General features: G+C 35.9%; 1 protein-coding gene across 9 annotated transcripts in view; it reads left to right on the top strand.

Moving 5' to 3' along the window:
- Positions 1-25,085, top strand: part of HERC1 (HECT and RLD domain containing E3 ubiquitin protein ligase family member 1) — a 182,233-nt gene that overhangs the window by 82,642 nt on the left and 74,506 nt on the right. For all 9 annotated transcript variants that reach the window (XM_058541785.1, XM_058541786.1, XM_058541788.1 and 6 more), the window contains exons 20-30: positions 1,674-1,788; positions 1,877-1,997; positions 4,029-4,200; positions 6,514-6,826; positions 7,290-7,410; positions 12,429-12,480; positions 19,589-19,857; positions 21,610-21,825; positions 22,684-22,804; positions 23,057-23,294; positions 23,451-23,644. In XM_058541785.1, the coding sequence (XP_058397768.1) occupies positions 1,674-1,788; positions 1,877-1,997; positions 4,029-4,200; positions 6,514-6,826; positions 7,290-7,410; positions 12,429-12,480; positions 19,589-19,857; positions 21,610-21,825; positions 22,684-22,804; positions 23,057-23,294; positions 23,451-23,644 (1,932 nt within the window). The remainder of the gene's footprint in view (positions 1-1,673; positions 1,789-1,876; positions 1,998-4,028; positions 4,201-6,513; positions 6,827-7,289; positions 7,411-12,428; positions 12,481-19,588; positions 19,858-21,609; positions 21,826-22,683; positions 22,805-23,056; positions 23,295-23,450; positions 23,645-25,085) is intronic.

Raw genomic sequence — 25,085 nt, 5'->3', positions numbered from 1 at the left:
TGATTTTAAGTCAGAGCAGTTCTCAGAATAGCAAGTAGTTCCTTGGAAACAGATGATCTCTCAAGAACCTGATGTGGAAAAATTTTTTATGTAATATAAACTGTCATTTTGTGATTCTCTGTGGGCTGTAAGATTTTCTTAAAATCCGGCATGTTTATATTGTCAGTTTTTTCACCAGTAAAATAGATAAGTCTGAGCTTAATTTTTTACCTAAGCATACAGAAATGACTGGAAAACCAAGATATAAAAAGTTTATCTCTTGAGATAGAAATTTTAAGAAGGGATTAAGAGCAAATGAAGTTAATATTTTCCAAGGGTGTTTTTGTTTATTTGGTTTTGTTTTTAAGTGGCACCATAAATCTGTCAAATTAACAGAGTCTAGCAGACATTCTGGGAGTGGAGTAGGTAATAAACCTCCCATCCTCGTTTGGAATCTACTGAATGTACTGCATTTTTAAAGTACAGTACATACTGGTTTGCTAACATGGAATTAAAGAAAGCACCTGACTAGTTCTCATCATCTAACGCTGTGATTTGGGTTTTCAACTGCATGTACTCTGTCCAAATGTTTTGTTTTATACCCACTTAAGTGTACATTTATTCACCATATCTACTTTCATAGCTGCAAATACCAGATACATACACACTTGACTAGTTTACCCCATACATCTCTCCCCTAGGATGTCTAAGAGACAGTGTTGAAAACCAGACTCCTAATTCCAGCTCCCTTTCCCCCAAGTGTTCTTACTGTGGTCTTCGTCTCTCAGTAAATGCCAACCACATTCTAAGTACATTTATAGTCAACCTTGACTTCTCTCATATTCTCACATCTGACCCATCAATAAATCCTATCAACTCTACTTTCAAAATACATACTGAATCTGACCACTTCTCGCTATCTCCACTGCTACTACTTTGGTCTGAGCCACTGTTGTTTCTCACCTGAATTACTGCAATAATTACTTCTGCTGTTCTGTCCCTATAGTAAATTCTCCACTCATCAGTCAGAGTGAGCCTTTTAAAACACAAGTCAAATCATGTTATATCTCTGTTCACAGCCTTCTAATGATGCTTCCTCTTTCCCTCAGAGGAAAACCTAGAGGACTTGAAATGGCCTGCAAGGCTGTATGTGAGCTAGTCCCCAGCCAGCTCTCTAGTGTCTCCTACCACTCTCGTGCATGCATACTTTGCTGCAGCCACACTGGCCTCCTTGAACCTAACTCAGACCCTCTACACTAGTTTTTTCTGAGGGGACACTGTTTGTATGTGGCTTCTTCCTCTACTTCATTCTAGATCTCTGCTCAACTGTAGCCTTATCAGAGACCTTCCCAAACCAGCCTGTATAGAATAGTAACCCCATACAGTACAGTACTTCTTGTTCTCCTTATCCTATGTAATTTTTCTCCTTAGCACTTATCTGTCATATTGTTTTTATTTATTGTCTCCCCCACCTTCCAACTATAATTTAAGCTCTGTGACGTCTGGGACTTAGTTTTGTTCACTGCTGTATCCCTAGCACACAGAACAGTATGTGGGATCTAGTAAGTGCATTTGTTAAATAACCGTTTAAGAAAATGATAAAATTCAGGTGTAGAATTACTAAAGCTATTAAAATTACCTCTGAACTATTTTCTCAGCCCTCTTAAATGTCAATGCATCATTTTTATTTTCAGATTGGGACAGTGCAACTTTAAGTAATGAGTCACTCTTGGACACTGTGTCTAGATTTGTTCTTGCAGCACTCCTGAAACACACAAGTTTACTTAGTCAAGCATGTGGAGAAAGCCGGCAAGTAACTTAAAACTATCCTCAGACAAATATTTGCTCTAATGATGTTAAAAATTAGGTAACTTTTCTATTTTGCTTCTTTATTTAGATATCAGCCTGGTAAAAGCTTATCAGAAGTGTACCGTTGTGTGTACAAAGTTCGAAGTCGTTTACTTGCTTGCAAGAACCTTGAACTTATTCAGACCAGGTCATCATCACGAGACAGATGGGTAAAGTTGGAAATCAGTTAATTTCTATGTTTTTCTTTTTTTATTTTATTTATTTATTTTCCCCCCAAAGCCCCAGTAGATAGTGGTATGTCATAGTTGCACATCCTTCTAGTTGCTGTATGTGGGACGCGGCCTCAGCGTGGCCAGAGAAGCGGTGCGTCGGTGCGCGCCTGGAATCCGAACCCGGGCTGCCAGCAGCGGAGCGCACACACTTAACCGCTAAGCCACGGGGCCGGCCCCAATTTCTGTGTTTTTCTGCGAGCTGTGAGAGATAGCTCCGTATCAGTTTATGTAAGGAAAAGATGGACCTTGATTATTGTAGGTATTCAATAAATGTTTAATAGTTCCTTTTCTAGTGAAAAAATTGGATGAGTAAAAGATTTGGGGCTTATTTAACCCCACATTTATCAAGTGTGATATGGCTACCGAGAAAGTTTATATATTTTTAGGCTATATAAGTACTAATAACAAATTGAATTGTACAAATCCTATGAAATATTATTCCTTTGTGCTAATCAGACCACATTTGAATTATGCTTTTTGGGGTGCCATAATTTATGAGGGACATTAACGGACTACCTTGGACTGGTGAAGGGTTGGAAATCATCTTATACAAGAACTGGAAAGTGTCAAAAATGTCACCTAGAGAAGTGAAAACAAAGGGGAGTCACATAATAGTTGCCTTAAAAATACTTAAAGAGCTTCCATGTAGGAGAGGAAATAAACAGGTTCCTTGTTGTTCCAGAGGGCACAGGTAGGACCAAAGGATAACAATTGAAAGGAGAATCATTGTTAGCTGAATATAAGGAAAAAAGCCATCTAATGATTAGAGTTGTCCACCACTGGAGGTAAAGATTGAAACCTTTTATTAAGGATGTTTCAGAAGTATTTCTTGCCACAAAAATGAGTTGATTTCTAAAGTACTTGGTAATCCTGATAATATGATCCTATAATTATAAGCCTGGATAATACATCAACTTCAGAAGTGCTTACTTTGAAAATTCATGCATTAGATGCTTTGTACTCCATTATTTAGATCTTAGATTTTAAAAACCAAACTCTATCTCTACATTTGTATTATAGTACTCTTTTGGCATGCACTGATTTAATATTTGTGGATCTCACTGTTTGTTAGTGACCTTGAAAGTCCATGAAATGTATTAATTTGCCATTTTGTTAAGCCTCAAATGTGAAACTCATATATTATGGAGATAAATGACGTATGTATTATGTGAGTCCATGTCTGTGAAATTCTTAAGTTATTTACTGGCAGTGAATCACAAAGTCACTTTTATTATGCATCTGAGGATATCATTAAAATTTTTCGTTTGTGCTTTATACTGAAGTTTGTGGGGGAAATGATATACTGTTAAGGTATTTATGACTCTCTTGTCACCTGTTGTAAGGACTCTTTCCTCTAGATAACTGCTAGGAGCATAACCACTGTGGGAAATAAAATTAGCATTGTCCTTACCAGATTTCTAATTTTTGGTTTCTTCAGGGGCAAAGTAAAGGAAAAAAATTGAAACAATACTGTTAGATAATTGAAATTTGCTAAGAGAGTAGAACATAAATGTTCTCACCAAAAAAAAAAGTAAAAAAAAATACTGTTTTTGATTGGAATTATTAAACATTTTTACAGAGTAATAATGACATACACAACTTGAGGGAGATTGAATGGAATCAAAATTCATGTTCTTTAATTACCTTTTGTGTTTGGTGTCATACTCTACTCATTTTAAGTTGCAGCTCTGTAGGAGTTTACAGCTGAATAGCATTTAAATATGAGTCAATTTATAGCATGACATTTTAATCAAAGTACTGAGAAAGAGCATATAGATGTCTCTGTATATGTTTTGTGTACATACATTCTTTCTAATCTTTCAGATTTATCCAGTATATCTTTTGGGTTTTGTAGTAAAATCCAAGTGTTTTTATTGATACTAGCAATATTTCCCGTGATAAAAAAGTCAAAGTTTTAATGAAGTTTTTGAAAAATATATTCAGTGTAGCTCTGATCATTTCTTTAAGATATCAGAAAACCAAGACTCTGCAGATGTTGATCCTCAGGAACATTCGTTTACCCGGACCATTGATGAAGAAGCTGAAATGGAAGAACAGGCTGAGCGAGACCGGGAAGAGGGGCATCCGGAGCCGGAGGATGAGGAGGAAGAACGGGAACATGAAGTGATGACAGCTGGAAGTGAGTACAGTCTTCTTACTTTACAGAGCACACCCTGGCATTCTTTTTTGGTAGGGGAACTGATTAGAGCAGAAAAAGGCAAAAGTTTCTCCACAGTTTTTCTAAAAGGATCTGATATTCTACTGGTGATCTGAATTTACATTAGCTAATGTTTCAGCTCTTATAACTATGCTAGTTCTGTTCTGAAGCTATCGGACTGCATACTTTGGGCTGAAAAGCTCTGGAAGCAGGTTTTTGGAACCAGTACCTCTTCCACTGGGTCTCATGCATGAAATGACGCCCATGAGTCATGGGATAAGGTCATTCAAAGTATGTCCTCTGGGGGTAACACGTTGTCCATCGGCCTGGTCAACCTCTGTGTGATGAGGAAGAGAACCCCTTTCTATGCATATTAGGAGAGCCCAATTATTTTCCATATGTAGAACTTTTAAAATTATAAATTTTACCCACTGGCTACACTGCCTTTTTCAGTAGGGAGCAAGAATATACATGAGAATATTACTGGCTGGGTGAATAACACTTTTCATATTAAGGCTACAGATAGTTTTTAAAGGTAATCATTTAGATGTTTAAAGAGAGCTATCAAAGCTTTTTAAACATTTGTTGGTATCTGAGTGATTTGGCTATCTCAAGTTAAAGTGTGTATTCACTTTGTAGCCTAAAACATTATGACCAGCTATGCATTTGGTATTGTGATTGTATATAACAATCAATTTGACGCTTACTTTATTATCAATTTACTTGTGTTCTGTGTAGTTCCAAAAATGATTTTGAGGTGGCTCAAAACAAGACCAAAAACCATTAAAACAAAAGGAGAAAGATAAGTCCAAATGGAGAAAAGGCAATTGGAGCTGGGAAGGGAGAATAATTATATTTTAAAAACTTAGGCTGAGAGAACTTTTGCAGTTGAACTTAGAGCTTAGTTTAGAAATTCCTGAAAGCGGGGGACAAAGGGGAAAACAGTAACACAGTATAACCCTCAATTATAGTAAAAGAAAGCATGATAGTCATCTGGGGAGTAATAATCTTTAAACTAGCTACAGTTTTTGAGCACCTATTATATGCTGGGCGCTGGTCAAATGCTTCACATAGATTAACTCATAATCCTTGCAACAGTCTGATGAGTTCTAGTATTACCCTATTCTAAAGATGGGCAAACTGAGGTTTAAGGAGGCAAAATTATGTGCCTAGGACCACAGCTAGTAGCAGCTGGAATTAGAACCAAGTCTGCCCAAAATTTCAGTGACTATTCTCTCAATTACTTTAACTGATTTCCAGCTCTGGACTCTGAGTTTGTTTCTTTGATTTTTATAGAAATAAGGGACTTTTAACAGCATAATGAAAATATTATCATAATAATTCTATAAAATACACAGATCCATTTTTAATGTTTGTACTTCCATATTAACAAGATTAATCTAGTATTTTACCAACTTTTCTGCCTGTGTTACCCATTAAGAATACATCTTCACTCCAATTTGGGCAAAAAAATTCTTTTCCTATTATGAAGTATCTACCACTGCATCAGAACCCTGTTAAACCTGCTGACTTTTTAGACTGGTGAATTGGGAACGGCTGGCATCAGATGGGCATTTCTGGTGATGCCATTTGACTCTGGAGGCAATCTTGTCCATATATTATAACCAGATTCTGTTTCAATGAAGACCGTTAGTGGTTGTGCTTATTTAATGTGTTCAAGATACAGCAAACTGTAGGTGTTAGGAATTATATGGACTTTGGGAAGGGAAGGGGACTTTTCTTTATAACTAATGAAGCTTAAACTTTGCCTATTTCTTCTGTAACCTGACATTTTTCATACCAATGTCACGAACATTCCAGAAATAGGCAGTTATTTTTTACCCAGTGCTTCTCAAACTTTGGTGGACTTCAAAATCAGCTGCAGGGATTGTTAAAACACAGATTGCTGGCACTATGCCTAGAGCTTCTCATTCAGAAGGTCTGGGATGGGCTGATAATTTGCATTTCCAGCAAGTGTCCAGATGATGTTGATGCTGCCAGTCTGGAACCACACTTTGAAAACCACTGACCTAACTCTTTAATAAGAGTAGAAATAGAATCAACCAAATCTAAATTCTATAAAGGCATGAGTATTTCCTATTATAATTTTTATGAAAAGGTTAATAGTTGGGTATAATTTTAACTTAGTAACTATGCTGTATTTAATGTCTAAAAAATAATTTTTCCCTCTTTCAGTAAGTTTTTGGTCCAAACTTTTTGACTATTTTTATTGTTATTTTCTTTGCTCTTCTCTCCCCATGTGTTAAGACCTTGTTTTTGTGTTGCATGTTACAGAAATCTTTCAGTGTTTCCTCTCAGCCCGTGAAGTAGCTCGTAGCCGAGATCGAGATAGAATGAACAGTGGGGCAGGGTCTGGGGCACGAGCTGATGAGCCACCTCCTCAGTCTCAGCAAGAGCGAAGGGTCAGCACAGACCTTCCTGAGGGTCAGGATGTGTACACTGCTGCCTGCAACTCCGTGATCCATCGGTGTGCCCTATTAATATTAGGAGTAAGTCCTGTGATTGATGAGCTTCAAAAGCGAAGGGAAGAAGGACAGTTGCAGCAACCTTCAGCGAGTGCCTCTGAAGGGGGTGGACTTATGACCAGGTGGGACTGACTAGAAACTTAAAACGTTCCTCTCCTCCCTTTGGTACTTCATGCATTGAAATGGTTTATTCTCAGTTATAGTATTTTTCTGAAATTATTACAGACATGGAGGAGGAAATACAGATTGACTAGGATGAATTTAACATAATGTAAAGAGTGATACTGATTCAGCGTGGAATATAAATTTCTGGTTAAGTGAGGAGGCACAATTTTTCGTACATACAAACAACAGTAATTGAGAAACATATGAAGTTACTTGCATCTCTCTGTAATTTAGTGGCATGCAAATTATTTTAATGTAACTGATAAGGGCTTTGTGCTTAGACAAGAGTGAGGATTTCCCATCAGCAAACCTAATTACTCCTCACTGTGTGTGTATTATTTCTATGCTGTTAGTTCCATTCAATTTTATGTTCACTAACAGTCCCAAATCGAAAAACTTTTCTTTGTGCATGTGAGACAGGAGTGAAAGTCTTACTGCAGAGAGCCGGCTAGTCCACGCAAGTCCAAATTATAGACTGATCAAATCGAGGAGTGAATCTGATTTGTCTCAGCCTGAATCAGATGAAGAGGGTTACGCACTGGTAGGTATACCTAGATTTAGTAAAGAAGGATTTTTGTTTTTCAAGATATACGTACATAAGGCTTTAGTTAGAATGAGTAATATATGTTTGTTTTAGACATATAAAAACTTTTTAGAAAGAACTTTTAAGAGAAGTGAGATAACTATATTGCATAGATATTTACCACCTATATGGTAGTGACTCTCAGATTTCTATCTTTAGCTCTGACTTCTTCCTAAACTCCAAATTCATATATCTGACTTCTTGATGGATATTCTACCTGAACATGTCATGTTACCCCAATCATAACCTATCCAAAAATAAACTCACCTTTCTCTCAAACCTTCTTCTCTCACATTTTCTATCTTAGTAGGTGGTACTGTTAACTACCTGAGCTGGAAACCTGGATTTATCTTTGACTCTACTTTTTCTTATTTCCTGGTCTTTGCAACCCCCTCACTCCCCACAGTCCAATTAGTCAAGTCTTGAAAATTTTACCCTTAATATGTTTCTAATATGTCCTCTCCATCCCTCCTGTCACTACTTTCTTTCAAACTTACCTTCTCTTTAGCCTGGACAAGTATAGAAGCCTCCAAACGGGTTGCCCCACCTCTTGTCTTGTGCCCATCTTCCACATTTCACTAGAATAATATATTTAAAATACAAGTCTGTTTATATCCTCTACTTAAAATCTTTTAGTAGCTCTCATTATCTGTCAAAAAAGCCTCAGGACCTGGCCTGCAGGCATTTAAGGTAAAAATCAAACAAGTGAGATGCTGATTTATGTAAGAAGTAGGAAGTAAGGTGTGCTATAGTGTGACAGGTAAAATAAATTATGGAGTGAAAACTGTCTAAAAGATTGCTTCTGTTTGAGTAGCTTTGGACTTGGAGTTGATGGCTGGATTTTCATTTTAGCTGTTCCTTGCCTTATGTGTGAATCTGTGTGTGCTACTTGACCTTTCTGGGTCTTAGTGTCCCATTGTGTGATATGAGGATAGTTGTGCCTGTTGTGTATATAGCAATGTGTTAGCCTTGGCTTCTGGCCCTAATTCTACTGCTGAAGAGCTGTGAGACCTTGGTCCTGTCATGTGACAGCTCAAATAGAAACTCTGGGTTTTTTGGACTGAGTGACCTACCAGCTCCATTTTTAGCTTGGAAATTCCTGTGTTGTGTGAATTGAGATAATGAATATGAAAATGTTTTTGAAAAGTATAAAGTGCTACATAAACAAAAAGCTATTATTTAAAGGAAACTTCTAAGCATAAAAGATTTTTTCTTGAAGGAAAGTTGACCAATGTCTTTAGGCAGATTTCATTGTATCATGATGTTTTTGTTTGTTCTTCCTCCTTTTATTCTTCATTTCCATTAGTATTTCTGTACTCCCAGTTCATGTTCTCAGTCTTGCAGTCTACTGAAATTTTTCTCTGTCCATTTATTTTTCCAGTCTGATCAATCTCATTATCTAGTCTCCCAACCCAGTGGTAGTTTCATAACATAGATAGATCGTATCATTTCTCTACTCAAATGACTTCACTTCCACAACTTCACTTTTTCTCAGAGTAGAAGCCTGTGTCCTTACAGGGGCCTATAAGACTTTACATATCCTGGCCCCACTACCTCTCTTATCCCCTCTTCTGCTGCTCTTCTTCTTGATGACTCTTCTTCTGCCACACGGGCCTCTTGACTTTTCTATAAACATACCACACAACTTCTCCTAGGGGCCTTTACATGACTGTTCCTTCTCACTGGAATGCTATTGTCTGCATGGCCAATTCCCTCACTGCAAGTCTTCATTCTGATATTACTTTTTCAGTGAGGCCTACCCTGACCACTCTATTTAAAATTGCAGTTTGCCTTCCCTTCCACATATTCACTCCCTGACCACCTTGCCTTGCTCTTTTTTTCCTCTTTCTTTTTTTCCCACAGCACCTAACATAATTTACTTATATTATATTTATTTATCAGTTTCTCTTACCCTGCACTAGAATATAAGCTCTTTGAGGACAAGAATTTTTGCTGTTTTATTCACTGCTATACCCCAGGCACCTTTAGTGCGTGACACGTGGTAGGCAGTCTCTAAATATTTTTTGAATGAGTGAATGACTGTCTAATCTACTTTGGTAAAAATTTTGTGCCCATTACGTCCTTTCCATTCTTTAATTCAGGCCCTTGTTACCTTTGTCTGGACTGGTAGTTTTCAAACTGATCTCCCTACTTTTTCTAGTCCCTCTCCTTAGACCCTGCTCCTGAAGTTAGAGCCCTTGAAAACACACACAACAGTAAGAACAACAATAATATACCAGCTAGTCATGCTGCCTTGCTGCTCAAGAAGCTCTGTGACTCTGCATTGCCTACCCAGAAATCAAAGGTTCTGGAAAATGTTGCCTGCCTGCTTTTAGAGCCAATTTTCCCCTGCAGTAATCTGCATTTGTGCCGTAGTAGTCTACGGCAGACCCCAGACATGCCTCTTGAGCCTCTGCTCAAACATTGTTTGCCCTTAAATGCCCTTCTCCTGGGTTTTGTTGATGAAGTCCTGTCTCTCTCTTAAGGACTGGCTAAAATAAAATGTCAGCTCTTCCAGAAAGCTTTCCCAAGATTACCTTACTCACAGTGACTCTCTTTGTGATTTCCATGGCAGTTTGTTAGTACCTCTAATAAACCACTAACGGTTTGTCTGATGTCGGGCTTATATAAGTATTAGTATTTCTTTCCAATAGACCTCTTCAGAAGGTCTAGGGTTTTTTTAATGCCCCTGATATCTCCTGCAGTATGCTTTGCATATTGTTAATAATTGATAATTCATTTCAACTGAGAAGAAAAGATAAAAGATGAGGATAGATGTAGTTAAAGTGGCATACTTTTTGGAAACAAACAGTGAAATCTGACTTAGTCACGATAGGCTTAGACTCACTTGATTTTGACCTGGGGGCCAAATCCTTAAGCTTTCTGAGCCCCAGCTTCTTTATCTTTGAAATGGGAAATAATACTGTTTGTTATACTTGCCTCTTTTTGTGAAGAACAAGTTTTGTAATGCAATTTAAAATATTTTGAAAATTATGATTTCAAAACATAATGAGAAGACAGTTCAGTGGAGGTGGGTTGAGCCTAGATTTAATTGCCAGGATTGTTCATTTAGTTTCTACAGAATTTTTAAAAGACTAATAAACACAGTTTTGAAAAAGATTGACTCTTTATCATCTTTCCTTATGGAATATTTAGAAAAATAGTGTGATAAAAGGTAGAAAAGTTAAACTAGAGAGAGCAGATTCTGTTGCAGATGAAGGGAGACCTGGGCCAAGCCTTCAGCTTCAGAAAGCCTGATATAAATGTAGAGGGGCAAGCAGTGGGGGCAGTTTGGGTTCTTCCAGCTGAAATATTACCCTTCTGTCTGAGGTTATTTAGGATTACCGTTCATATCCTCGATATCTAGTAGTACTTCATTTATCCTGAATTGCTAGTGAATGGAATGCTTTCTTACAGTAACTGAAGTTAACCAGTTTAATGTTAAATCTTTGTTTTAACTTTCTTTCATAAAGAGTGTCATGTGATATATTATCAACTTCTCTCCTAGTAAACAGAGAAACCTAAGTAAACAGTTAAACAGTTAAACCTAAGTTTAACTGTTTGATTGACAGTTGTCATACTTATTAACATTTCTTACTGCATTCTCCTAATCTTTTCCCCACACACCTTATTTCACAAAGGATTTGATTTAGTGTACAAAAAGAAATACTTTATAAAAGGATAAATTAAGTGAATGAATTAGGACTAAAAGAAGCTGAGAGAGGAACAGTAAAGCCCTGGATAAGATTTGCATACCTCAGCGCATATCCTGTGATGTTCTGCTAGAGGTGGGCCACCAAGCAGGAAAAGCATGAGTTACATGATTCACAGTGTCTGAAAGATAAAAACAAACCAATTGTCCAAGGGAAACACAGATATTTCTGGTTCTGAGGCCTGAGATACATTTCTTCTACTGTGAGCCCTCATGGCAAAGGTACTGTGTGATAAAAATAGTTTTATTGCATGATGCAGTGATGTCTTCAGGAGCTGTTTGGTGTTTTGTCCAGCACCAAAGACCTGAGAATATACTTATTTCTGGTGTGTGTGTGTGTGTGTGTGTGTGTGTGTGTGTGTGTGTGTGTGTATAAGACAAAATATATTTATCCGCAATGTAGGTACGTGTGTCTATATGTGTGACCAGGTAAAGATTTTGTACAATGACATTTCCTGTTTTGTCACTTCTGCAGCCTTTCTTCTTTGCCACCAATTTTTTTATTGTGTGATAGAGTACAATTGAACTTGCTAAGACCGTAATGTTAAGTCTGCACATAAATTTGTCATCTATTTTTTGTATGTGGTTGGCTGTACCTGTGAGCAGAGTAAATGGTTGTCTATACTGCCCCCCCATCGCATATACACAAAAATATACTTCTTTTCTTCCTGAAAGCCTTCCCTGTTTTATTAAGCTGTCTGCGATTTCGCCAATTTGAGTTTTGTTTGTTTTAACAGGTTTTTAAAAACATTTTAAAATCTTTTAAAATACTGCCAAAAGGCTTAGGACTATGTTATTTTTCTGTTATTGGATTCGTCAGATTTCTCTTCCTTAAACACCTAGCCAAGGCTAGTGGGAGTTTTGAAAAGAATGGTGGAAAGGGAGGATAGAGCAAGTAGTAGTTTTGGAAAATGGGACTTCAGGCATCTAGAGGGTATTAATAAGATCATACTGTGTTGGGAAGATAAAAGACAAAGATTCCAAAGAAGAAAAGGTGACAACAAAGAAAAACTTTTGCTACTTTACAATGTTAATTAATGTGCACCTTGCCTTTGCGTTTGAGTATCTCAGACTTGTGTGCCTGGGCTTTGTTATAGCTGTTTTCAGTGGGTTTTTAGAGACTTTCTTGTTAGTTTGACTTAACTGGTGAATAAGTAGCATATTGCTATAATTATATAGATTATTTTTTATTCTAATACTGTAGTAAATCTTAAAATACTTTTCACAACTAAATTTTATTGCTTATTTATTTTTAACTTAATAGAGTGGAAGGCGAAATGTTGATTTGGATTTGACATCATCTCATAGAAAGCGAGGTAAGTATTAAATACTAAATATCTGGTTAAAGTAAGTAGCTATTTTTATATCTGATATATTTAGATCTGATTGTCATTGAAACATTATTGCAAAAAAACGAGAAACATAGTATCAGAAGAGTTAAAAGGAAGATCATTTTCTTATCACCTTTTAAAATCTGGGAATGTCTGGGAGTTAATAATCAGTTCTGTGTCTCATTTATCATGTAGTGTTTTGACTTTTTAAAAGTCCAGAACTTTTAAAACTCCAGAAGCAGTGCTTTACGTTATGAGGGTTTTGTACGTAATTTGTCATGTTTTAGCTCACTGATATAGTTACTATAGTTTAAATGGTGTTTTAACTCTTTACCCTATCATCTCTTATACACACATACACACTTTCAAACTGAAAATTTCTAGTTTTTTTTCCTCTTTGCCTCTTAAGATAAAGCATGTAAGAGATGAACTAATGATTTCTTAAAAAGAAAATTTTCCCATGAGGAACAATTTTAGAGTGTCGTTAAGAGTTAGGCTCATTTGTTAGAAGCTCTATCTTAATGAATAATATAGTTAACTCTTGGTTTGTACAAATGAATTTTAGAAAGAACAGTAGTTTTAGATAATATAAATCTAAGGATTACTAAAAACTCTCCAAGTGTTATTTTATATAAACCGACACTTGTATTAAACCCATTTATACTGTGATTGTGAAAATGTGAAATGGTAAAAATTGCCACTGATGGCAGTTTTCTAAAAGCCTGTGGGAAAACATTTTTTTCCATGATATTAAGTTTTTCAGATTTCAAAATGAAACCTTTCTCTTAATAGCTTCCTTGGCAGGATGTTAGATGCCCCCCTTAGGGAAAAAACTGAGAAATGAGGGAAAACTGAGGAATGAGGGGAAGAAGTGCGCACACAATTTTTTCGTTTTTGTGTTTATAACTTAGAAGAAGAAATGTTGGTACTTCTATAGAATAAAATATGGCGATATTTTATCCTTTAATTATAATTAGAATACAGAGAATGATTTTTCTGAAATATTAGGAATAATAAGGAATGGGTCTGGTACTTTCTTTATTGAAAAGTCTTTTGAGACTGTAATATGTCAAAGCTGTTGGGTTTCTAAAAAAAATTATGAGGTATTTGTGATATCAAAAAAATTAAATGATGCTTAGTATAATGTGCAATATTTATTTGATTATTTTCTAATTCTTTGAAAATTGGTAATTCATGTGCCATAATTAACCAGAGTATCCTTTTCCTTAACCACTTGACTTAGGAATAAAATTAAATTTTTGGAACAGATTTACCTTCCTAATTTTGGTTAGCTCAGGTGAATATCGTTGCTAAAATTTCTGTGTTATATTAATGAATGCTTGTTACTTGGTGGTAGAGAGAAGATGGCTCCAAATTTACTGAATAGCATAGGGGGTCAACCTGTAGTTTAAGAGCTTCCTATGATACTAATTATATTTATAAGTGATAGTCCATTGGCTAAAATTATTCTTTTCTCTCAAATCTTTATCATGCTTATGGAAATATAAATTTGAGATTCAATCTATATTAACATGTCAGCATGTGGCAAAGTAACCTTTGGAATAAAACAGAAAGTGATCTTTATCTTTGAATTAAGAATAACCTAGAATTCGAGTATAAATTGCTTAGGAGGAATTAATATAACACTTTAAAACTACTGTTCTAGAGTTCCTACTTGATCAGATTTTTGAACAATTATCCTGTAAGTAGATGTGGATTTCCTGTAGTTTTAGATCTAAGGAGATACAAATGAATTAAGCCATTAATCCAAATCTTGTTTATGGATAAGCCATCTTCTTCAAGGTAGTACCAAAAAACCTATTGACTTGTTGGAATTTATCTTTATTTTGTTGAAGACAGAAAAGCAAATACAGGACCTCATGGGAAAAAAAAAATTTTTTTTAATTACCCCATTAGGAAGTTATAATAAGGAAGCAAACTAGTTAAGTAAATTTTCATGATATCACTTAATGTGGTACCAGTTTATTGTAATAATCATTACATTTTAATGTTCCCAGAGAAAAACTTTGCTGATGGCTTTATTCCTAGGAATAGGTGACTAGAAAGTAGAATTACCATTTTAGGAAGGGCAGCAAAAATAGTTTTCAATCTCATGAGTCCTAGAGCTTGTGGATTAAACAATGAAAATGTATGCTTAATAGTTTTATTTATTTTATTATAATGGATTTCCTTCTTCAAAAGAAATTAACATTGAAAATACATTTAGGAGATTACAGTTTGAAAGGAATTTTTAAAAATCATGTAGATTTAGTGACTACCCTCTGACCACAGTGGGTTTTTTGTTTTGTTTTGCTCTTAAATGATGATAAAATAAACCACCCTATTTTTTCCTTATTTATTGTCAATATGGACCAGATGCCATAAGCCATCATATGCCTGTCTTCAACTGGGCAGATGAACCTACCAAGTCAGAGAACTGTTTGGGGCCATTCAGGTGTTCTGATTCTGACTTGAGCTGTGAAGGCCAAGCAGATGTCCGGCCAAGTGAGAATTCTTCTATCTCCTTGTTTACCCCTTTCCAGTATTTTGAAGAGGAAGTGTAAACTTTTTTCCCTCACATAGCTTTTGCATTTATTAGTCTCAGTGGTCCTGAGTTATTAAAAACCTAGTAAGAGAAATTATAGAGAGAGATAACAATGTTTAGTTATGTCGCATTGACTGAAACTAAATGGATGTATCACTGACAATTAATGGTTGTATACACGTTTCAGCTGCTCTTATTTTGCCTCCAAAGACTCCTCCTTGTGAGGACCTAGTGCCTATAATTTTAGTATTTGGCATTGAGGATACTAGGATTCAGGCTGTTGAACCACGATTGTTTCTTTTCCCCTCATTTCAATTAATGTTTCACAATTGGTCCAAGCAAGCGAATGTGGTAGGAAGAATTAGAGTAAAGTGAGCAAATAAATTCAGCTCAGCCAACTTGCTCAGCTCTTTAGAGCCATCAGAGCTGAGTTTTAAAACCAAAAATCTCATAAATTACTTTAAAAAGAGACAGGTGAAACATATTTCCACTTAGCGCCTCAGGTAATATGAAATTCGTATTCATTAAACACTTATAAACTGCTTACTACGCGCCAGGCATTGTTCTAATCATGTCAAACGTATTAACTCATTTAGTTCTCATAAGAGCCTGTCAAAATTCGTGACAAAACCTGTTGAACATGTTGATATTTTGGTACTTTGATAAATAATTAAAAGATTTGCTCTAGTTATGCAGAACTGAGCTTGTCCTTCACTGAAAGGTGATACCTTTTTGCAGATACTTAACTTGAGTTCTCATATTTAGGCTGAAGCTGATTCAAGTGAAAAGTGGTGGGAATATCAAAGCAACAATTTAAGAAGCAGCATCAGGAATTTTATTAGTTAAAATACTGTATGGTTTGATTTTTCCCCTCCTAGGTCTTTAAATGTAGTGTTAGAGTTTTATTACTAAAATAATACTGGAAACATTTACCAACATGTTGTGTTTTGTGGTGTAGCATGTCTGGGTGAAATGCTGTTTTATGTATGCATTTCAAATTAGATTATATAAAGAAGAGCAAATGTAAATGTTGTCTCCTGTATCAAATTTCTCCTTTTGTCTTCTGATTCTTGTGTGGTAGTGTATTTACTCCTTTTTGGCCAGTTGAGCCCCAGAAAAAAGAAGAGCTTCAAGCAAGTACATGATGGCATGTTTAATTTTTTTCCCCTTTTAGCTTGCCTACATATTTTATGGTTTATAAAGTATGTATTGCAGCTCTGCCATGTTCATTTTGAAAATTCCATTTAAGAACCAAAGTTGTAAGGACAAGTAAACAATCTCAAAAATTCCTTGTTGGACTTTATATTTTCTTTTTATAGTAAGTGACTCTGAATTAATATTAAGTAAGAATTGGGCTTAGTCACAGTTACTCTATAGAAGCTTTTGATATGCTTTTCAGACACAGTATTTCCTATATTCAGATAAAACAATATAGAACAAACAAAAATTATCAGGTTGTTATAACTTTTTTCAAGAATTAGAGTTCTTTCATCTCTCATTTCCATATTGTAAGTTTTTGTGTTTCAAAGTATTTTTGATGTCAACCTAAATAAATTTTAGTTACAGTTATTTTATTTATTTATCCTAATACTTTCAAATAGTATCTTTCCTGTTCTTTCTTATATTTTATTCATAGAAATTTTTATTTGGGTCATACACCTGATAAGTTGCATCCTTTAAATTAGGAGTTGGTAAACTATGGCTAGTGGGCCAAATCAGGCCTGCCACCTTTTTTTGGTAAATAAGGTTTTGCTGGAACACAACCACACTCATTTGTTTGTGTATTATCTATGGCTGCTTTCACACTACAACAACAGAGTTGAGTAGTTCCAACAGAGACCTTTTATAATCCACAAAACCTAAAATATTTACTATCTGGCTTTTTACAGAAGAAGTTTGCTGGCCCCTGCTTCAGATTGCAGAGAGGAAGGATTTAATTTTGGGATTGGCCATCCATTTCATAGATATTTTGGAGAATATTAAGGCAATTCACTATTTGTAGATTTTTCACAATTAAACCTTTATGTAGGCAGGCAATTGAAATTTCCGTGGATCAGTGATTTGTGAGTTGATTAATAACAGGAATATGTAAGACCACCTCCCATAATATTAAGGATTAATTTAGCAGATCAATTTCTTTGAAGCTCTATTTCCTCAATTAAGGAAATTGGACTACATAATTTTTAAGGTCTCTTTTACTTCCGTGGTTCTAACACTAGTTGATGCACGTTTTGTTTTCATTTTGAAAGGTAATTTATAAGTATTGGAAAACAGAAGAACTTTTTATTTTGAAATTTTATTATTGAACTAACAAGCTCAATACAAAGAGCCAAAAACTATCATTTGTAAATTAAGGCTAAATCCAGATTCTGAATTTGAGGTGCTTAAAGAAATTGAAAATGATTATTTCTTTTCTTTTTTTAATTTACATTAGCCCCTGCTTTCTTTTTTAAATATCACTTTTAATACATTATGCATCCATGACATTATTCTTTGGATTTTTACTCTTTTCTATTTTACATGAAAAAATAGTCAGCTATACAATTTGGGGAAATTTTCAGATTGCTTATTTTTCATCTTCAGTAAAACTAAAAATCCAACATTTTTTTCTAGTCTTAAGAATTTTTGCTAAAACATGGAAGGCAGATAAACCATATTTTATTTTAGTAGAATGCATATAAATTATTTCATAGTTACTTTATAGTATTAGCTGCCTGTTATGAATTTCTATATCTGATTTTGAAGTCCTAGGGTTTTACTAACACCAGTGTAATGATTCAAAAATAAGTTATGCAGGGGCTGGCCCCGTGGCATAGTGGTTAAGTTCAGCATGTTCTGCTTTGGCAGCCCAGGTTCGGATCCCAGGTGCAGACCTACACCACTTGTCAGCCATGCTATGGCGGTGACCTGCATATAAAGTGGAGGAAGATTGGCACAGATCTTAGCTTCAGGGCTAATCCTCCAGCAAAAATCAAGGAAGATTGGCAACAGATGTTAGTTCAGGGCTATCTTCCTCAGCCAAAAAAAAAAAAAAAAAAAACTTACGCGATCAATATTGTGTTAGTTTGTTTTCTTTGAGGGCATCAGTGTTTAAGTAGTTCTCTTCCCAAATCTTTTCCATCTAGTTACATAATAAATATAATTTTTGTAATGTATATTTTATTGTGTACCTTAAGATGCATTCCTAATAGAGAAATTTGGTATATTCACATGATAGGATATTATACAGCACTCAAACAAATGAACCATGGCTACATACAATAATGTGAGTGAATATTAGCAATATTATATTGAATTAAAAGAGTATGTCCAAAAAGATTACATAAAATGATACTTTTTTATAAAGTCAGAAATAATTAAAACTAAACATTGTTTGTCTTGGGAATACATATAAGATAAAATGATATTTAACAACAGTAAAAGCAAAGGAATGATAAAACTGAGGCTTAGGGATAACGAAAGCCTTAGGTAGGAAGAGACAGGGAGAGATGAGTCGGAGGAGATGGGTAGATACAAGTTACTGTCAGTTTTCTAGTTCTTGTGTTTACATTTATTATAAATAAATATAAATACAAAAGCAGCCTATGCATAGACCAATGATGAGAGTATATCATGAGCCAAGGATTATGATTAATGTAATTCATGGACCTGAGATCAATTACATTAAAAAAAAGAAAGCTTGTAAGAACTGAACATTTATATATTTATTTAAAGCTAATATTGGCATATGGCTTTGACAGTTGTTGTTGTGTTCAAACATATTAACATTTTTGCTGTCTGATATAAAGATTTTAGCCTAGAAATGCCCACTGGCAAAACTAATGGTATTATATTTAATGACTATTGTGATACCACTTGGTAGTTTTATATAGATGTCATTTTACAGTAAATCTTACATATTCTTGTCTGTGAAACTTTGCTTCCTCTATATAGTAAGTTTCACAACCTGTAATAAATATACATATGACACAGTGAAAGTGTTCTTTATATTAATGAAACCCAAAGGGTGATGTTTGTGTCTCCTTTTTGTCTAAGTTTACTTGCCCTTCTGTATTCATTTTTTGGTAATATTTCATTGCAGATACGTAGACTTTACACAGTCTTAACTTACTCTTTGCAATAATAGTCTTAAATCAGATGAAGTCCTATTACTAGTAGGTCTGACCAGCAGTGTCCTAAGTGCCTAGTTCCTTTTTGTTCATAAATGATGGTCTCGTTTAATACTGCAGAGCATTTTAAGCTAAGCATTTTGAGAGCAGCTTCTGCCTTTTTTTTTCTTGTGGCAGCGTGTTGCTAAAGCGCTTACAGAGACACCGGTACATCAAACAGGGCTTTCCCTTTATTTTGTTACATTGCTCTAGTTTTTGTTTGTTTGTTGTTTTTTTACCAAAGCATTTTGCTCAGATTCACTTAATGCATGCATATATTCAAACATGAGTATCCATTTCTCACCAGTTGGTATGGTAGCAGCACTCACCCCTCATCTAGTTTCAAAATGTGTGCTTTACTTGGTTGCCATTGATGCGTGTTTGTTCTGTTTGTATGTAGGTCCTATGCACAGTCAGTTGGAATCCCTGAGTGACTCTTGGGCTCGCCTGAAACATAGCAGAGACTGGTCATGCAACTCCTCTTACTCCTTTGAGTCTGATTTTGATCTTACGAAGTCTTTGGGAGTTCACACTTTGATTGAAAATGTTGTAAGCTTTGTGAGTGGAGATGTGGGGAATGCCCCAGGTTTTAAAGAGCCAGAGGAAAGTATGTCTACAAGTCCCCAGGCCTCCATCATTGCAATGGAACAGCAGCAGTTAAGGGCAGAAGTAAGTCTGATATTTACTCCTCATGAGGGACTGTGGAAACTTAAACCGAACCACTGAATGTACGGTTGTAGGAAAAACTTTTCCTTTTCTTCTACTCCTTGCCTCCCCCTTACTCCACCTGAGCTTTTTGATGTCACTATCTTAGCTAAAACAACATGATACTTTGTTTGAAGTAGACAAAAGTTCATTTTTAATTGCCATCTCTTAGAACAAGATACTCTAATCATAAGTCTTTCCTTGTCTGCTAGAGACTAGAGCGAGACTGGCTGGTGACCATACAGATCTGCTTCTCAGAGCCTTCTTTTTTGACCCACTTGCCTCCATTTAAAAAGGGCTATATTAAAACACCACAGTAATAATGACGAATGCTAAAATTAGTGAGCACAATTTTAAGGAAATACAGGATGTCTCTAGAGCCTCAAAGTGTCTCCCTCAAAATATTTATTAATTATTGTGGTTTTAATGTGTCCACAACTTCTTTGATACTCTTCCCTCTAGGAGGTGGAGCTTAATTCCCCTCTTCTGGAGAGTAAGCTGGACATAGTGGCTCAAGGCTAACAAATAGAGTATGAAAAGGGGAAAAAAATAGTAATTTTATATTGTAGAAACCTGACAGACATCACCTTAACCAAGTGATCAAGATTAGCCTCACCAGTAATAAGTTATGATGATAGCGTGCACCCCTGATAATGTGATGAGAAGGAGACTTTATAGTTCTTCCCCAAAATCTATAACTCTAGTCCAATCATGAGAAAACATCAGGAAAACCCAAATTGAAGAACATTCTATAAAATACATGAACAGCTCTCCCAAGGTGTCATGGTCATGGAAAGCAAGGAAAGACAGAAACTGTCACAGACTTAAGGAGACATGACATCTAAATGCAATGTGATATCCTGGATTGGATCCTGGAACAGAAAAGGGACATTATGGGAAAAGTGGTGAAATCCAAATAAAGTCTGTGATTTAATCAATAGTGTTGTACCAAAGTTAATTTCTTAGTTTTGGTGAATGTGCCGTAGTTATGTAAGATGTTAACATTAGGGGAAGCTAGGGGAAAGGTATACAGGAACTCTCTATACCATCTTTACAACTCTTCTTTAAATGTAAAATTATTTCAAAATAAAAAGTTTATTAAAAAAGAGAGAAGGAATAGGATGATTGACTGCAGTGGTGGGTATTGTCCTCCTAGGGAAAACAGAGCCAGAAGTTCAAGAGAACCACAGAGAAACCCTTCAGAAATCCTTCTAATTCTTGAACTAAAGAGTACTCATTCTCTATTCTCTATTCTCTATTCTTTATTGTAAGTAAAGGAAGCAATAGCCATACTACCTTACAGTTTTGAAACCTTCGCATATATCTCCTCAAGAGCATCACAATAGCTCTGTGAGTAGGTTAGGTAAAATCCTATTAGCCTTGTTGAGACTCAGGAAGTTAAGTGAGTTTCCCAAGGCCACAAAGTAGGTGGAAGAGTCTGCCTTGACACCAGGTCTCCTGCATCCAAATCTACTACTTTTCCCAGTGTACTGTGTAGCCTCTTTTATACTGAAGTATGCTTATAGAGTTTTTAGAGATATTTTGATTTTAAAAAGTCATAATAATAAAGTAAATGTTTATCTTAATAGAATAGATTCCTAAGAAATGTCAGAATCTTCTGTGTGCTAAGTAATCTATTATCTGTGACATCTGGAGTTTCTTTGTGTCTCAGTTCAATGAAGAACTCTAAAATATGTTTATTTTACTTTTCTCAAGCTTCGTTTAGAGGCACTTCACCAGATCCTCGTTCTCTTGTCTGGGATGGAGGAAAAAGGTAGCATCTCTCTGGCAGGAAGCAGGTCGAGCTCAGGCTTCCAGTCATCCACACTACTCACGTCTGTGAGGCTGCAGTTTCTAGCAGGGTGTTTTGGTTTAGGCACTGTTGGACACGCAGGAGCTAAAGGAGAGAGTGGCCGATTGCATCACTATCAGGTGGGTGACAGATCTGTCATGTGAGGATGACACCTTGCAGGATATTCAGATTTTAACTATCTTTTTTTACAAAACTAGTTTAATAATGCTAAACTTTTGGTATTTAAGACTGAGGTTTAAAAATATAAAAACTTTTAAATGACTCTTAAAGGTCTCTTATTGGTTTAATTTCCTGAGTAACAGTAATGTAGTTGGGATTAGGTGAGTCATGGTATTGTTCTACTTTTATTTTATTTTAATTTTTTTGGTGAGGAAGAGTGGCCCTGAGCTAACATCTGTTGCCAATCTTTCTCCATTTTGTATGTGGGATGCCACCACAGTGTGGCTTGATGAGCATTGTATAGGTCTGAGCCCAGGATCTGAACCCGCGAACCCTGAGCCGCCAAAGTAGAGCCCGAGAACTTAACCACTATGCTACAGGGCTGGCCCCTGTTGTACTTTTAGATTCTTTGCTGGCTGTTTTATTAACCCTTAGCCAAATTGGATAGAGAGAGAGCTAAATTGGGATAGGAATTGGTATTTGGAAGGATGGGTTTCAAGAATTTACATTTTAGATGTGATCGTTTTACCTAGCTTCTCTGATTGCTTGAAAAATTTTTTTTAAAGTATTGCCTTTATGTCTTCTATATTTAGAGAGGAAAGATTGCTTTGTGAGAAACGAGAAAGGTTATATAGAATCAAGAATTATCAAGCATTTAAAAATAAATTTATTATAAAACTTTTATACTGAAATATACTAAATAATTAAAAACCACTGTAGGGCTCTAGCATAGACTAGGGATAAAATGCTATTACTTTTATTTGGGTAGGAGGTGTTATTGTTGCTAACAGAAAAAGTAAATCTAATGTGTAATTTAGGATGGGATCAGAGCAGCTAAGAGAAATATTCAGATTGAAATCCAGGTGGCTGTGCATAAGATTTATCAACAGTTGTCTGCTACCCTGGAGAGAGCCCTGCAAGCAAACAAGCATCACATTGGTGAGTAACTGCCCCAGTAGATACAAGATGCAAGTGACATTTTGGCCTGAGGTGATGCAAGATAGATGCTAGATGTTCTATATCTTGTGTTTTACATTAGTAGATCAACTTACAGATAAAGAATAAATATTTGTAAATGTAATAGTGTTCCATATAACTATATTTTGGAATATGATTCATTTTAGTAAATGCTTTGTTTACTTCAGAGAAGATTCTCAGCTATCTTTCTTTCTTTCTTTTTTTTTTTCCCAGAAGCCCAGCAACGTCTCCTTTTGGTTACAGTTTTTGCCCTGAGTGTTCACTATCAACCAGTGGACGTTTCTTTGGCAATTTCCACTGGTCTGCTAAACGTATTGTCGCAGTTATGTGGCACGGACACCATGCTAGGACAGCCCCTGCAGTTGTTGCCAAAGACGGGTATTTCCCAGCTTAGCACAGCTTTAAAAGTGGCTAGTACAAGGTTGCTCCAGATTCTAGCCATCACTACAGGGTGAGCATTGTAGATGTCTTGGTAGAACTGTGTGGGGGCCTGGTCTTTTCACATTTTAGTAATTTCCATTTCCCCCGAATCTCCTTTACCTGTTAAAGTGCAACATTTGCCCCACTGTGTTGTTACTACTTATTTTTTTCCTGTTATTTCATGTAGGACCTATGCTGATAAACTGAGCCCCAAGGTAGTTCAGTCCTTGTTGGATCTGCTCTGTAGTCAGTTGAAGAATTTGTTGTCCCAAGCTGGTGTACTACTTATGGCCTCTTTTGGAGAAGGGGAGGCAGAAGAGGGTGAAGAAGAAGGAAAAAAACTTGACTCCAGTGGAGAAACTGAGAAGAGAGATTTCAGAGGTATCATAAACCTTTTTCTCTATCATTATTTACAGGCATTTATTGAGTCCCCATTGTGTGCATATCATTAGAATGTAGACTTCCTTCTGTTGTGAGGCATGGAAGGATTTTTATTTGTTCCTTTAACCCCTTTTCTCTCCAAATATATGTGATTTAGATGTGCTTTTGACTGAACCTCCTCTCCTTAGAGTCTGTTAATCCTGATGCAGCGACTATACTGCTCACTCTGTACATTCAGCCTCTTCTTGGCTTTCCTGCCTCTAGAACCTAGAGGTTCTAGGTGACTGACTCCCCCAGGTTATGCTTTCTTAGCATTTGATCCTGACAGCCCATCTCTAACCACAGTCTTGGCTTAAGTGTTCCCCCAGGACCAAGGGTTTTAATACTTGGGAACTGGGTTAGAAGTAGAGGAGCTGAACTTTTTGCTAGGCTTTTCTGTTCCCGAGTCACTAAAAAAATTGTTCATTATACTTAGCTGTCATAATTTTTGGTTACTGTAATATGATCATCTGCTCATAACTTTAAAAAAACTATAGTGAACATTGTATTTCAGAAGAACTTAAACCCTAAACAGCAGAACTATTGTTCTGTTGTCTGTTACGTAATTAGGGAATAAAGGTCTAAAATTGGTCAATTTTTCAAAAAATTTTGTGACGCTACCATGTCTTATTACCATAATAAATTCTGGGAGCCCTTACATCCTTTCTGGATTAGATAGAGAGAGAGAGAGAGAGAGAGACAGATGGAGAGAGCAAGTTACTTAATCATTCTGTGCCCCAATTCCCTCATCTATAAAATAAGGATAATAGAACCAACCTCCTAAGATTGTTATGAGGATTAAATAATTTAGTACATGTAAACCACTTAGAGCAGAGTCTGGCACATAGCGAGAGCTCAATGAATGTTAATATTAATATTGGAATATTATAATAAATAATATTAAAATTAAATTAATATTTAAATAATATTAACATTGTGTAGACAGGTGGGTAGATAGAGGAAATATGCTGGGGATACAAAGATGATAAAACGTTGTGTCTGCCCTCAGGGACCTTCTAGGGTAATGGAGAAGGGAGCCAGACATGTAAGCAGATAATTACACTATAATAGAAGCTCAGAAGAAATAGCTAAATCTCTTGTCAGAATCTAGGAGAATGTATGGGTCTGATTAAGGACTAGCTTTTAGTTTCAGAGGCTGAACCTGTGGCAAGTTCCTTCTCTCTGTTTATGTAGAGATTATTGTGCTTCTACAAAGAGCATGGGCAGACTTAGACAAGGTCTGACAAAATTAAAAACAAGCTTTTAATGCTACCTCCTGTTTTCCTGAGATCTGGTCGGGGAGTACAGGGTTGTGAAGGTAATAGTTTCTCACCACTCTGTGCTGAGTACTGTATATGTGGACCGCAGGAAAGACACCGTAAAGTTACAGCCTATAGGTCCC

Source organism: Diceros bicornis, chromosome 5 (genome assembly GCF_020826845.1).
Source record: "Diceros bicornis minor isolate mBicDic1 chromosome 5, mDicBic1.mat.cur, whole genome shotgun sequence".
Lineage (NCBI taxonomy): Eukaryota > Metazoa > Chordata > Mammalia > Perissodactyla > Rhinocerotidae > Diceros > Diceros bicornis.
Note: the sequence above shows the minus strand (reverse complement) of the source record. Positions and strands in the feature narration are given on the sequence as shown.